At 35.7% G+C, this 16671-nt stretch overlaps 1 protein-coding gene across 2 annotated transcripts in view; it reads right to left on the reverse strand.

The window, feature by feature from the left end:
* LOC117239311 (lachesin) overlaps positions 1 to 16671 on the reverse strand; it is a 274618-nt gene that overhangs the window by 57520 nt on the left and 200427 nt on the right. For both annotated transcript variants that reach the window (XM_033504802.1, XM_033504803.1), the window contains 2 exons: positions 9046 to 9161; positions 1414 to 1599 (listed from right to left, as the gene is read on the reverse strand). In XM_033504802.1, coding sequence (XP_033360693.1) covers positions 1414 to 1599; positions 9046 to 9161 — 302 coding nt within the window. The remainder of the gene's footprint in view (positions 1 to 1413; positions 1600 to 9045; positions 9162 to 16671) is intronic.

Below are 16671 nucleotides of genomic sequence, written 5' to 3' on the forward strand. Positions count from 1 at the left end.
TTTAGACTTTGCAATCCATTGGTAACGCGCGAATGCTGAATTGATGTCATTCCAAATGGTTCACATTTATAACTTTTTCGTGATTGTATTATGTTGAAGTGGTCACCACTTATAAGAAAACTCTACATCTGGTCTTTTTCTCAAACAATGAAGCTGTCACGTAATTTTTGGGGTTGGTTGATGAAAATAAAATAGCTGAGTCGTAACACAACTATTAACTTTGTTTTAATTAAACTTTATTATGAATTCAGCAATCACAATGTAACACACACTGAATTAACATAAATCACAATTCACTCCAACCACGTTATGTAAGACTTAGTTACAACGATACGTTAAGTACGCGACTTATAAGGGTAGAGACCGGTGTAGATATGTTGAATATTCTAAGGATACAGAATAAGTGAAGTTTTACTGACGATACTGTGTCTGAGAAAAGCTAGGGATGGGTGTGTCTAAGGACACGGGACTATCGGATTTGTTGATGACAATTTTTGTTAAGGAAGTGAAGGCAGTAGACACCGTCTCCGATTGGATAATAAGACGGTTGGTGGACCAGGAAGGGTTTTAGCCGCCCTCGCCAGAAAGTTGCTAACGGAACATACCAGATGTGAAGAAAACCAACTTTCTAAGCTAACACGTGGTAGACAATAAACGTAAAGGGAAATCTAAGACAGGAAATACTCGCTTGGTCCGAAGGACCTTAACTATGAAAATGCCAAGACCCCTGGTGGGTACTTAAGACTATTGAGGGTGCGCGCCAAGGATATGCAGACATCTGGGTGCCATCCTGTCCGCGGTGTGTGGCCTGGTCTCTGACGTGAATTGACGTTACAAAGCCATCGACAGCGCGTAGACAAAAAACTGCGACGAAGTCAGACCATAAACAGTAGACGGGCGACGTTCGCTTCGGGGTTTTTAGTTATCGGGTAACACAGCTAGCGTGCGAATTTGGACCAGCTCAAATTGTATTCTTACTTATAATTACTAACTTCTATTTAAATATATTTTCTGCCTTACAATTTATCCACGTGTTTTCTCTGTTTACACATCGAATAACCTTAACGTATTAATATTTACAACATATTAAAACGCTCGTAAAATCCTGTATTATTATCAGATCAAAATTTGAAACCTGTGCATGTACATGCTGCTGGAAATGGCTGGAAATAACTAGATTGTAATGTAAAAGATGTCAAAATTATATTATTATTTTGTATTGTATTCGTATTACTACCTTGTACTCTACTGCCAAATACTCGACTGTATAAATTACAAATATACTCTAAACAGTTTATCATATTTATATCATCATATTACATCAAATAATTATTTAATTTATACCAAATATAATAAAGATTAAAATACATCGCATGGACTGGAATCATTTCAAGTGCTTAAATTTTAACTCACCTGACTTTGCATAGGTTCGGTGTTTATTTGGCACATATAAGCACCGGAATCATTTTTTTGAACATTTGACACATGTAACTTCCACGTATTGTGCCCATTATGTGTAACTGAGAGCCGTGGATTATGCGCTATTAAATGTGTGTGTATCGCCAAGATTGCTCGAGAATCGGATTTCATCCAAGCTACCTGTGGAAAATATTTAAATTGCTGTCGTGAAAAAGTAAAACTACATTTTACATTATATAATGCACTACAAGTAATAGTGGCGCTGACGCCACATTTAGTTTTTGATGCATTTATACATACAGAATGTGTGAAGGATTTGACAGTTATCAATAAATTTCAAAGAAATTTCTCAGGAAATGGAATGATTTAAAAATATTAGTTTTTAATTAAGTTAAGTTAAGAAAAACCATTAGGTGTCGACTAAAATTTGTTTGGCTACCAGCGATTATTATCAATGACAAAAATTTAATTTTGATTATCAGTAACAAATATGAATGTTTGGAATTTTTTGTTACCGATAACCATTATCGATGATGGAAATTTAATTTTGGTTACTAGTAACCAATATAAATGACCGGAATTTTATTTTGGTTACCGATAACGATTATCGATGGGAAAAATTTTTTTGGCTCCCGCTGATCGATATCGGCGACAAAAATTTTTTCTGCTTCGAATGTCGTTCGAATATCGAATATCCTTCGAATGTTCGAATATCGTCGATTGTTATTAATATTACTGACGATTAGTATTTATTGACAACATATAGAAAGCTTAATTATAATACCTACATATCTTATTAAGCGAAAAGGCGGTATGAAAATACCTAAAACAGAGAATAAAATAAAGATATTATAGTATACTTTAATAACACTTATATTAACATTGTACATCTTCTATTCTATTCTTTGTTTCATGTATACTGTTCATACTGTTCTTTTGCTTAATAAAATATATGTTTTGTAATTGAATTTTTTTACGTTGTCGATGAATATGTAGTAATTACCATGAATGTTAGTAACAGTTGATAAAACGGATGTAACGAGAACAAATCTTTGCCATCGCTAAGCAAAAAAAGATTCCGGTCATTTATATTGGTTACAGGTAACCAAACTTAAATTTTTGTCAACAATAATGGTTATTCGTAACGAAATTTTTTAAATGAAACTTCTTTATCTTAAACTCACCTTGTTTATCAGTAGTTTTAATAAATATAGGTAATGCCATCGACATTCAATGTTTAAATTTAAAAAAATCGAACGTAATAATAGGTGCAATCATATTAATCGGAATATTTGCTTCTATTTAAGGATTTGTAAGTTGAATGCATTACTTCTCAAACTTGTGTACAAAACTTATTTATTCTCAATTTCTTCTTATATGTTCGTTTACTACATGTACCTAATTATTACATACAATGACACGTTTTAATAGAATTAATGAAAATGAATGAATTATTAATTAATTATTTAAAAGAGGTAGTTTAGATAACGTGTTGTGGCGATAGAGTGCTGTATGAAATATTAGGTGTAAGTAAGTTAGCTAAAAGGAGTTTTCTTTTGAACTTTCTAGAGAATCCTGAGCGACAGTTTTTAACAAGTTTGCTCGTGTGGATTTTTATCCCGTAATGGTTTGCTTCAGAGTGTTTTACCATTTCTCCCCCCACGGTTGAAATTTTCACTATTTTTCGAATATCATCGTTTCTGAAGTTCGACCGTGCATTTAATGTCGTCCTTAGAACAATAAATTGTGAACTTTCTATTTTCTTGACGTTAGATTTGGCTGCCGTGCGCCAGATTTTAATTTCGTATGTTCAGCTGGATTTGATGACAGTTTTATAGATTTGTAGCTTGCATTCAATTTTAAAGTTCCTGCTATAGACCAGTTTATAGATTTTCTGATAGTTTTTGTTTGTTTGACTTTCTATTGGACATGTTTCTTTCAATCTATCTTATTGTCCAGGCGAAAACCGAGATATTTGACAAAGTTTGTTTGCAGGATTTCTGAACTTTCAAAGTGGATTTTATGTATTTTATTAAGTGCGAACATTTAGCTCAGTTGATTTTGATTCTGCTTGAAGTTTTAGTGTACTCGTAGCATTTAATCCAGCACGTTGTGTTGCATTTCTATTTGCTGTGCGAAGTTTTATCTCGATATCTAGTGTTATATAAAATTGAGATTTTATGTATTTCCTTATTATTGTTGACTCGTCCTTCTATTAAGGACATTGGTATTGACGTACTCTTTCTTGAGAGATTGACAATGTTGCTTAATTTGTGTCCTTCTATTGTATATCTGTTTTCATATGTTCCTTGTTCGATTATATTTGGATTATACGTCTGATTGACATGTTGGTTGTAATCCTGCTACACCTACTTTAAATTTCCTTTCTCGTTTTGGTCGAAAAGTGTAATCCGCCTATTTACTTTTTGACTACTAATCGGTAAGCAGCTAGATTTTGTGCTGCATTCTATCTTACTTTCCGTGCAATTGCTTTCAAAGACATCTTCGGAGTCCTACTAATTAATTTTAAGTTTCTATTAATCGTTAGTTGACGTTAGGGGCTCCACAACATGTCAGTTTAGGTATTGGAATATCTGTTTTGTTCTCCTCTTCTAAACTTGAATTTTGCAGGATGCATACCTGTTTGTCAACTTCGGGTCTTCGAACTATTTTGTCTTTGGTTACTAATTAATTATGTTTATCTCCACTCCTTACTTTTACAAGTTAATTGTTCCTTTTTGTTTCCATTGGTGACTCTTAAGTTACTGTAGCAATATCTTCTGGCTGAGTGTCCATGTACTGAGTATCTATCACATATCTTTCATCTTTGGTTGTGCTTTGATTTTTTGTTCCTTGCACTTTGATTTGCATCTACTTGAATGGCGTGCGCCAGCTGTTAGACGGGTTTCAGTTGAAGATGTTGAAATCGTTATACTTATATAGATTTATTTTATTTAATATCCATAATTTGCGATTTATCATTCAGCGAGACAGCAGAACAAATGCATCCCCGATCACTACGATGGCTCGAATGATTAGTAATATCGATTATCAGTGAGAAACAAATATTTGTCAGCATTTCACAGTGCCACTAAGCTATACAGCTAATCCCTGCGGATATTTGCGAGTAGGAAGATCAATCGTAATACAATGATTTACCTACGGTTTTGAATAGTCGTCATATAGCTCTGAATATCATGGAACATAGGATATCACGCAACATATACGATGCAAATTTCAATGAAACAACGAATTGCATGGATGGATCTTCCGTTTTATAAGGATTTGTGCTATTGGAACTGTTAGTAAATAGATGTGTGTACATGTGTTGTACGCGCGAGGAATGACAAAGAGGAAGACAAAAGGAAATGTGCAATAAAAAAAAAATTCACTCTTGTTTGAGATGTATATGAGAATACTTCAAGTTATTCTGTTACACATAAATTATATATTTAATAAAACATTATATTATCATTTTAACAGGAACAAAATGGATCATAATTCATAAAATAATTTAAAACAAAAAATGTTGCCCGCCTGTTATTTCCTTATAAAACGAAAGAAATTTTTCGGACAACCTAATATCATACCAATACGCATTTCTCTATATACTGCGTTACACATGCATTTCGACATAATCAATGATGCATCTAAAATGATACGAGTACGTAACCTTGAAAACTTTTCCGTCGAGAGGCTTTGTTAGTTAAGTGACACTGTGACGCGGAATTGATTTTTAACGTAAATTAAATTGTTTATAACTTGAAAGATATGTCCTAGCCGATATTTTTGCATAGTAACTTTCGTATTTGTTTATTATTTGCTCGATTCTCCAAAGATGTTCCACTTTATTAACAACATGTACAGCTGTGGGGAAAGATTTTTCTAAAATATGTTCGTATAGGATATTGCGTATTTTTAATTCCGTTACGTCACAACTAATCATCAAAACGAATTCATCCATCCAGAATACCAGTGCATAACTTTTTTAGTGAATTCGGACTTGGAACGCAGGTTTTATCAACAGAAATATGAATGTGTAGAATTTTACTTTGTACGTTACATTTTTGCGAAATACATCGTCGGATATTTTGAATGTGATATCGACACGATGGCTGCTCCATAGCGCTTCCCGCACAGTAACACAATTAATACGCGATAAATGTGCAAACTCGTGTTCGTTGATCCTACTATATTCGATTTCCTTTTATGGCAAAAGCTAAACGAACAATGTTCGCCACGAGAAACCAATTAAAGTGGCCTTGCATATTTCTTTCGTTAGGAATGATTGACACTTGCATCATTGCTTGGAACATTTAATTTAATTCAGAGCGTTAAGGCGTTAGGAATAGACAGTTTCAAGTTAGGTTGATGACGCGGAGATAACTTCTCTGTTATCTTTTAGTTTTATGCTTTCACGTGCACTTTTACCATTTAGTTTCGTTTAGTCTTGTTCATAGTCAAGAGAACTAACTATGCAGCATTAACCGAGAATTCGGAGTTTCTTCACTTCAATTGCAATTGACGCATCATAGACGCGCTTAGTCGCAATTTGTATGCGAGTGTCACGTTGGAAATACAATAAATCACGAAACCGATAGATCGCCGGTGATCTCCTCGCGTCGTTGTTCGAACTTTTCACGAATAAGGTGAAGAAATTGAACTTTATATATGATGATAGAATTTATTATGCAAACCCAACAGAGTGACGGTTCAAAGTGTTACAAGAGACTGGGTCAAAATGTTTTTAACGGACTGACTCGAGCGCTTATTTTGGAGGGTTTTTATACTGTGGTTTTAGTCTCTCTGGAAGGGTTGTCGTCTGGCGTATCTCAGAGACGCCTATTCCGTTACTATTTGGTTATTGTTTCGATGGCTGTGGTATGGTTCTTGAGCGCGTGACACGAGCAACGGTAGCATCCTTTTCCTAACTTGAGTGACACGTGTATCGAGTGATATGTACAGTGACGAACAAAAGTGTTTTTTTTTTTTATTTAATTCTTTACATTCACAATTTGTTCACTTTGGACATTTGGTAGAATTTTTTAGCTGTTTGATTATCATATGGGTGGCTACCATCAGTGGGATACCATCTTCGTGTTTGTTAGGTTGTGTCCTTTGTGAGGTCTGCTGGGTGTTTCCTTTTCAGTCTTCTATCCATGTTTGAGGCGTTGATCGTTTCCATAGCTAGCCGGCTTGGCTGTGTTCCTATTCTTTCTTTATATTTTCCTGCGTGTCTGCTAATTTCCTCTTTGATCGTTGGTATTCCCAGGTCCTTCCGTATATCCTCGTTTCTAACGTACCATGGGGCGTTTACTATTGTTCTATGAATTTTAGCTTGTACTGTCTCTATTTCGTTTATATGGCTCATTGCTGCTGTCCCCCATAGTGGTATTCCGTACGTCCAGATTGGTTTTATGATCGTTTTGTATATTTTTAATTTATTTTCCATGCTTAATTTGGATTTTCGACTTGTTAGCCAATGCATTTGTCTCCTTGTTGTCTGTATTTTGTCTATTATTGATTTAGTATGCTGTTTCCATGTGAGTTGTGTTTCTAGGTGGAGTCCTAGGTATTTGACTTGCCTGACGAGCAAAAGTGTAAACACACTCCGCTGATTTTATGTAAAAGGCGATAATACGACTAATTTTTCAAGTGATCGGTAAAGATTAGGTAACAGTAACTACAAGCTGCGTCTGATTAACGAAATGTAATAGTTCATTTTCATTAACATTAATAATGTACAGAACATCTCAAACCATGTTTACAGTTTTGTACTTTAATTATACTCGTCGAATTAAGATTTCAACCTAGTATTTCGTCCACTTTCCTTTACTTTTTTTAAATGCTTTTAATCTACGAGGCATACTGTCAATTAAATTTTTAATTATTTGTGGTTCAATATTGTACCATTCCTGTTGTGTTCTTTCCCATAATTCATGAACATCTGAAGGTGCATTATTATATTTTGCCAGCCTTCTTTTCAAAATGGACCACAAAGTTCGATCGGATTCACATCCGGACTTTGGCTGGCCACTTCATCACAGAAAAATTTTGATTTTCTAGCCAGGTTTTAACTATTTTTGCAGTATGCTTAGGATACCCGTCTTGTTGAAATACTACTTCACGTTTATCATATCCAATAGAATTAACTACGGAAGGTAAATTACTTTGTAGAATGGTCAAATAATGCTCTTTTCGCATTATACCTTCGATTCGAACTAAGGGACCAACACCTCTGTGAGTAAAGCAACCCCAACACATAATTGTGCCACTTCCAAACTTCATAGTTCGTTTTATACCACCTGATGATCGTTATTCTCGGATGAAATCCAATACCAGGACCTTCTGTCGGATTCGAATCCGTTAATTTTTGTTTCGTCACTCCATATAACTCTTTTCCAATCTTCGGTCGTCCATTCTTTGTAGGTGTCAACAAATTGTTTTCGTAATTTAATATTTTTGTTTGAAAGAGTTGGTTTACTTTCTTTTTCCTTCGCTCGTAAACCAATTCTCTTTAAAGAGCGAGGAATGGTCCAATCGCTAGCACTTATTTCGATTTCCTGAACAGCAATTTTTGGTGTTTTGTAACTATCCGATCGAATACAGTGTGCAATTTTACGTGCTGCTCTATCCGAAATAAGTCGTGGTCTACCGTTTTGTGAAGAAATTGGTGCACTAACATACTTTTTTCTTATTCTTGCAACTATCGTATGACTGATACCACGTTTCTCTGCAATTTGCCGTAACGACAAACCTTTATCACACAAGCAAATAATGCCGTTCTTTTTATCTTCACTTAGTGGCTTCATCTTGGATTAAGCATATCAAACAGAAAAGTAATCTAACAATGTTGTGGAACAGTGGACAGTTCGTCAGTGCTTATTGACAGTTTCGTTTCCCTGACATTTACATGCTATCATAAACGTTTCTGACGAAACGTGCAAAACTGTAAACATTGTTTCAAAACGCAATTATTATGAAATATTCTGTACATTATTAATGTTAATGAAAATGAACTATTGCATTTCGTTAATCAGACGCAGCTTGTAGTTACTGTTACCTAATCTTTACCGATCACTTGAAAAATTAGTCGTAGTATCGCCTTTTACATAAAATCAGCGGAGTGTGTTTACACTTTTGCTCGTCACTGTATTAAGAAGTTAACTGATTCTTCTTGCTGAGGGCTCAACCACCTAGCAGAAATAGGATTTGATGCACCTTATTCTTGTGTTATTTAAGCTTTCAAGTTATTAAGTCATTTAAATGTGTCAAGTTATTTAAACTTTGGAGCAAAACACCTCGCAAATAATTAGCCAACTCGTACTCCCGAAATCGACTCATATTACAGTCTGTTTAAAGTCGCGAACCTTCGAAGATTCTCGACTCGACACAAAGAATCTAATTTCTTGTGTCGACGTTTTCCTCGAGCAAGTCTAAATTTCTAAGTCTAGGGTCACTTCAGGGTCATATTATATTACACTTATGAATCTTATTAAGTTTTGGTACTAGCTTTAACATGAAAAATTAATAAGTAAGATTCCTAAATGTCCTATATATGTATGTTGAATTATTTAATTATAGTATTTAGCAAACAAAACATCAAGAAATTATCGAACAGCATACCTTGTATGAATGTAAATTATTGACGACGCAAGTGAAGAAGACGTCACGGCCCTGGATCACTGTGTGATTCTCCAAAGGAGCTAAAAATTCTGGCAACGGCTCTGGAGTTATCTGACCTGAAAAAGAAATTTATTAGCCTTAAATAATAACTTTATACATGTAGCCAAATTAATGTAATGATTTAATAATGTGAGGCGGATAGGTCGTAATAGGTACTGAAGGAACACTCGAATATGTTCAACAACCAAGATATTTATTCACACTTATGAGGTGATCGTCCGTAAAGGTGCCCACAAGAAAATACCCCTGCTTTTCAACAATAACGTTTATTAGACTCTTAACAATTAACAACAAATAACGTTTAACCACGATTAACGATTAACAACGGTTAACGTTTAACAACGGTTAACGTTTAACAACGGTTAACGTTTAACAACGGTTAACGTTTAACAACGATTAAAACTGAACTCTCAAGAGTAGGCGACTCGTTTCTCTAATTGTGTTTGTTTCTCTTAACCTTCCGCACTTGGCACTCGGGGCAGAATGAATCTTTTTGATTCAAAACCGAACAGATTCTTTCCTTTGTTGCCCCTCGATATAACCACTACGCGCGCGTTTATTAGAAGTCCGCGACGGTTGCCGCGTGTGCATTCTACCGAATATTCGGCGAAAGTGTCACGTAAAATAACAAAATAAAAAAGAAATCTGAGGTGAAAAATAAAAAAGAAAACTTTATTTTTTTTTTCTAACAATACACTTTACAATCCGCTTCCAATCTCTAGGCGTGACTTTCTAAGACTGACTCTTATGATTTGACTTTCGATCGGATCCGATTACTTTCTTTTGTCATTCCTCGACATCCCCACCGTCCATGCATTTGCTAGGCGTCCGCGACCGTTGCCACGTGCTCTTTCTTCTAGAACCTTCGGTGGAAGGACCGTTGGGATGTTGATGGTTCATTAGGCACTTCGGCGATATACATTGTCGCCGAGTGCCGCCACATCTTTATCTCCATCGTCAGTCCATCGGATTTGAAGCATGCCGGCCGTGACAAAAGAACCGTAGGGATATCATTAGACCTGTCGGCCTTACGTTTTGAAGGTATAGCGCTTTGTGCCGCGAAGTCGTTGGAAATTTCCGTGGTCGCGTGCCGCCACAAATGTAAGTTATTAATAGCTTTTATTTTAGCATCAGAATCGTTTGCAATTTTATATTATAATATACAGGATACGTATAACCCTACTTGTAATAATAATTAGTCACCTTTCCTTTTCTCTAGTAGTAGTAGACATAATTTTGATGTTCTACGAGCGAGATACTGTCGATCCGTTCGTAGATTACAATATGAACCGTTTATTTTGAAAGTGGTGCAAGTCCATTTTGGTAAAAAAAATGAAATATCACATAATTTGTGAATAATTTAGTGTAAACTTTTTATTTATAACTAGTTAATATTTAATATCTAAAAAAATGTCAATGTTTTGTTCAATGTAAAAGTGACCAAAAGAAATTGCGTGGCGATTGATTATGAAAGTGGTGTAAGTCTAATTTTCATAGATATAGGTTTTGTTCATTTGAAAAATGCTGAATTAGCAGACAAAGCATTACAAGAAGACAAAATTTGAGCATCAAAAAATCCCGATAAATACTTTGCCTTTTTTTTATTTACAAAAAGTCTTAGCCTATTCAAAATGATCTGTTTCAATCGCTTATTATAAGCGAAATATGTATTGTAATAATTATTTAAACGAGGGATTTCATAATTTCCACGACAATAAAATTAATATGTATGTGTGGGACGAAACCATTGCTTCTAGGGAATCACAGGAAATAGCTACTTGCTGTTTGAGACATTTACAAAATGTAATGACTCAAAGTCATGTTATTATGTTCACGATGATGTTCTTCAGTCTTTGGAAAATAACATTGATGTAATTGATCGTAAATTTTTACTCCCCGGGCATTCGTATCTTCCAAATGATGCAGATTTGGGTATTACAGAAATGGCATTATGAAAAAACAATTTCTTGTACACAGCACAGGATTATTATGATGTTATAAAACAATGTAGACAAAATAAAAAAATTATTTTACACGAAATGAAACGAGAAATATAAGGATATGGAGCACTTACTACCTTACATACTTCCTGTGTACCATGAATATTTCAAAACGTTGCCACACAAAGAGCATAAATAAATGATATCAATATCTTATGTTAAGTTTAACAATATATAAATATAATTAATGTTCAAAATAAAAAATACTACTCATATTTTATTTCTCGTTATTATTTATAAACGAAATAGGATTAATGCAAAATATATTTTGTGTGATATTTCATTTTTCATCATTGAAATTACTTTTACAATTGAATAATTATGAAAATCGTGCGAGTCCATTTACAGCCCGTAAATATATATTATTTTAGTTAAATTCGCCTAAAAGAAATTTATATAATCAAATTACATATTGATAAATTGGTAGAAACATTGCCAGGCTTGGCGTAATTAATTTATGTTTTTAAATTGATCAAGATGCTAACCTTTAATTTTCTCGAAACAACAAAAAAATGGACTTGCACCAAAATAAACGGTCCATACGTTGTATTATAGTTCGGAACAGGTGTTGTCTATTTAATAATTTATTATTAAATATGCATATTGAATTAATCTATTAGTTAAACATTTTATGTACAGAATATTCACAAATTATGTATGATGACCTCGACAGATGATTCTGTATCTTTTGATGTTACCTTTGACTGTCCAGATTAATCTTTTTCAACGAAACCATAGGTCACAAATGAACCGTTTTCATGGATACGATGTTAAAGTTCCATTGGTGCTTACATTCATATTATTTACGATATGTTTACATTTCATGGTCAGACGGGAAGTAAATAGTGTGATATTAACGAGAAAACAGGAAATTATTTCTTAGTGCGTGAGATAGCCCATTCTAGATGGAATAAAACGCTGAACTTGATGATTCCAAACTGTTGCAAAATTTTTGGTGACGTATAATGTAACCGTAAAAGATTCCAAACGAAAATTGAATGGCGTCGAAGGGTACGGTTCGTTTGTTGCTAGTTTTGCAGGTGGAAATCTTATATTTACAAGTTAGGCTCTCGTGATGAGTAGAATATGACGCATGTAAAGAGTATTTCCCCTTGAAATTCAAGGTTTTAGCAAATTTTAACCGTATGTAGTCGTCTCATAATATCGCATTTTCAATCAAAATAATTTCTACGCGATTTTATCCATTCTTTTCAGTAATTAATTAATTTCATTATTTCAAGTTTATAAAAATCACCGAATCTAAAGTATAAAAATTCCTCGACAAATTCTTTTACAGAAATAATCTAAATGTTTGAAGAAGAAGAAACAAACATTCAGAAATAAACGGTCGACCTAATAGAGAGGACAGGTAAAGTTTCATATTATAAACTTTGAAGGTTTTTTTGCGATTATTTTCAAAGTTTTATGTCACCGTACAATAGGATTTGTTTCCATTTACTTACCAACACAAGTGTCTTTTTTTTTTTATTACTTCCACATGAATTTCATTTACCTTTTTACAATATATTTCTCGCAAATGATCATCAAAGTCTTCACTATCTTCTTCGGTACTTTTTTCATGTGTTTCACATATCTCCTTGTATCATTCTCTTAAATATTTTTAATCTTATGAAATCTACGTATCGTTAAAAATTGCGAGTTATCTGGGAAATAATGAAACAACCATTTAAGCTATCGTATTATACATTCTGCAACTTATGCGAAATCCATTTCTGATTTTCTGGTTTGAATCGAGTGTCGAATAGTGGCTGTAAATTCATCCAATCGCGGGGAGACGTAGTCGCGAGGAGAGACGTCAACGGGAGTCGTAAATTCCCGTTACGATTGTAACAATCGACACCACGAATTGATCAATCCCCTGATTTCCGTTGAGATAATAGGGGTGATTAAGTTTCTATAACACTGTGATTCACAGAATTATAAATTATATATTTCCAACACTTAGATTACACTGTTGTGCACAGATAAATAGATAATCACTTATCGCGCGAAGATAAGATAGATATGTACGTTAGAGCAGGGCTCTTATAATTGGATTTAGTGTATTAGTGGACGTAGCACTATAATATATTTAGTAGAGGAGATGTATGTTCGACAATATCGAGAACCGACTCTCGCGTTATGCTTAGACTACCACGATAGGCGTTAGCATTAGACTTAGTAGTTGACTTTTCCAACAATGTAGAAGAAGTGAAGTTGAGTGACGATGCTGTGTCGGAGGAAAGCTAGTGATGGGTGTGTCTAGCGCACGGGACCATCGGATTTGTTCATGCCGTTTTAGGTCAGGAAGTGAGGGCAGTATACATTGCTTCGGATTGGATAAACGAAGGTTGGTGGACTAGGAAGGGTCTTAACCGCCCTCGATAGAAAGTTGCTAGTGGGAAGCATCGTACGTGAGAAAAACTAACTTTACCGTGTCAAGCCGTAGTAAACAATAGTCTTTAGAAACTGATTTAGAAAAAGACATTTGTTGGGTTTGAAGGACCTTAGCAGGCAAGTTACTCGGGTTTATGACGGGTGCTTAAGGCTATTGAGGGTACGCCGTACGGAAGAGCGGACATCTGGTGTCCGTCTGGCCCGCGGTGTGTGACCTGGGCCAGGCAGAGAGTCGCCCGGCGTAACAGTGGCAGAGTGTTCACTAGCGCAAATCGATTAAAAAATTATGGCTCATCCCATTTCCGCTTATTTTTTAATGCGTTTATTTTTTAATAGAGGATTAGTTTCAACAATTGCATAACACAAGCTAAAACGTTTATTAACATCTTTGCAGTACTTTTCTTAGAGTTTATAGACCTTTTCTTTTTTTATACGTGGGGAAATCTTCATGGATACTCCGTCGCTCTTCCGGGAAGCGGCGGGATAGTGTCGGACTTACCGAGTAAAACCCTACAGTGTTCCCCAGGGGTGCCCCGGGGTCTCTTTCGAATTGCTGCCGGAGCACTCCTGTGTCCGCTCCCATTCTGAGGGAGCCATTCCTCGAGTCCAGTTTGGACATTGAGAGGGGCCATCCCTCTCAACGCTATCCCCTGGGCCGCCGTGTAAGTCCGAGGAGATCCCAGAACCTCCTCGGTGTGACGACCCTTATGAGCACCTAGAGCGGCGCAAGGCCGCCCTTCGGCGCGGAACCTTATAAGGGTGAGAAGTTCTCACCTTCTCCCGCTTTGTCCGCTCCTTTGCGAGCATTACTTCTTCGCAGTAGGAGCGGACTGCGAGAAGTGCCCCTGTTGCCCCCTCAGTATCGCTTCCACAACTGACGAGGGGCCCAAACTCTCGTTAATCGTTAGTCGCAGGATACAAAACTCCAGCGTATGCTGAACCGTGTCCTCGCCCTCTCCGCAGTGATGACAGGTGTTTGTTACCTCTCTTCCAATTTTCTGGAGGTATTCTTAGAACACTCCATTCCCGGCAAAAGTTTATTGATCTACACGAATATTAATTGTACAAGGTTGAGCAGGTCATCTGAAGTAAGCCTGAATGATTAAGTTGCTTTTGATGATGGAAATAAACGTGTTCGACCGTTCGCAGGGAGACGCTATCGCGAGGAAGCGTGTCAACGGGAGTCGTAAATTCCCGTTACGATTATACGATAATTGAATGATCGAAAATCGCCACGAAATGATCAATCCCCTATTTCGTTTAGGGTAATAGAGGTAATTGAATGGATTATAACACTGAGTTAACAGGTTACAATTTACATTTTATTCCAAGAACTTGTACACATAGACAGTTACGCTCGGTGCGTATAGATAGAAGTTAAACAGATATAAAGTAGATATAGACAGTGAAGATCGCCATCACATATAATTTGCTTCGTTTCAAGGAAAACAATCAGATATCTTTGCCCTTTTAATGCCTTTTTAATAATTAATAGAAAAGAAAATAGTATGACATACATTTTGTAGGAAAAGTGAATATTTGCCAAAAAATTTAAAGTCGGTTTTTTTAACAGTTCCTACAAAATATCAAATTAATATTTTATATTGTTCCATGAATATAGTCACAATAAATAATAGATACGATAGTTGTGCTTCTTTTCTACCTTTTTTTAGAGTTTTGTTAGAGCGTTCATCTTTTTCTTTCCACGCTTAGAACACGTTACGGTCGTAAAAAACCGAGGACAATATCCCAATATCTGAATTCTTTTGTTGGCTATTATTTAAGGCTTGAAGGAATGAGATATTTCCGAAACCGACTTGACAAACAGAGAGTTCACTTTTCCAATGACCAGCTGGTAAATATTAAATATGAATAAATCTGCAGCTACGTAAAATTTGAAGATTGTACAAAATGGGTTTGTGCTCTTTTTAAATACGTTGGTGCACAACCTGTTCGCTTCCCCAATACCATCCCTTCCTTTCAAAAGCACCTTCTCAAATATTATGATTATGTTCCTGGATAATTTCGAGTTATACAAAGAAGGTGAAGGCATTGGCAGATAAATTAAATAAATTTATCGTAAATTTTTCTTTTGAAATGAACTCTCCATCGCTACATTACCGTGTTTTAGCCATTTCGAAGCAAAAGGCTAGAACAATTTTGGAAGAATGGAATCATTCCGACAGTCGACGAGGAACTTTCAGAGAACTGAAAATATTACGTTAGAGTGTTACTTGGGCGTACTGTGCGTGCAGTGCGCGTAGTGAACGTTGTATATAGCGTAACAGTACTGTACGTCGTTTATTACTTATATCGCCATATTTGTTACAAAATGTCGTATACATTTGGCGAACTTTTGGACATGAACTTTGTTACGGTGCGGCGAGCGACAATAGCGCAAAAGCGCAAGGTTTATAGAGCGAAAAATATCCCAATAGGAATGTATCCAGTGCAAAGATATTTTGCAAAATAGACCAACGATCGCGGGATACAGGTACGTTAAAATTTGCGGAATCTAGCGGTCAAATTCAGCACGGCGGTCCGGATCTGGGAGATGGAATACTGCACCGCATTGAAGAAAGTTCTAGAAGAAAGAATGTTTGCCAATGGACGAGTCGGAAATTCCAACGCAATTTCAATTTCCCCGCGAGGATATCATCTAATGACGAGGTGCCATTTAATAAATTTAATGCGGAATAACCTCGTTTTTCCTTTGAGCGCGTTTCGTTTCCTCTGCTTTTCCAAAGAATTATTCACTGTGTAGAATGACCAATCGTAATATTTCGTTTTGCATTAACAATATCTTCTTTAAGCAATTAGGCTCCCGTCGAAGACCCAATATTAGCATTTACATTTTTATTTGTCTTCCAATTTGACTTGCAACCACTTGCAGCCATTTCACGCATCTGTCCGAAATGGTAAAATTAACTCCTTACGATTGAGGCGACAACCCCCGTTTATGCTAGATTACGACATCTGCAATTGATTAGAGCGCAGTATTGGTTCGTAAATAGGTTCCTTACCTCTTTATGTTCTTTGTTAGGAAGTGTGAAGTGTTAGACTTTAAAATAGAGGTAAAATATTTAATCTCAAAAAACCTCCGAAACTATGATTCTGACACCTCCGACGTTAATTTGGATTCGACGATCATGGCAAAAGTATTGTAGCT

Source organism: Bombus vosnesenskii, unplaced genomic scaffold, assembly GCF_011952255.1.
Source record: "Bombus vosnesenskii isolate JDL3184/JDL3185 unplaced genomic scaffold, Bvos_JDL3184-5_v1.1 scf7180000013918, whole genome shotgun sequence".
In the NCBI taxonomy this organism is placed as follows: Eukaryota; Metazoa; Arthropoda; class Insecta; order Hymenoptera; family Apidae; genus Bombus; species Bombus vosnesenskii.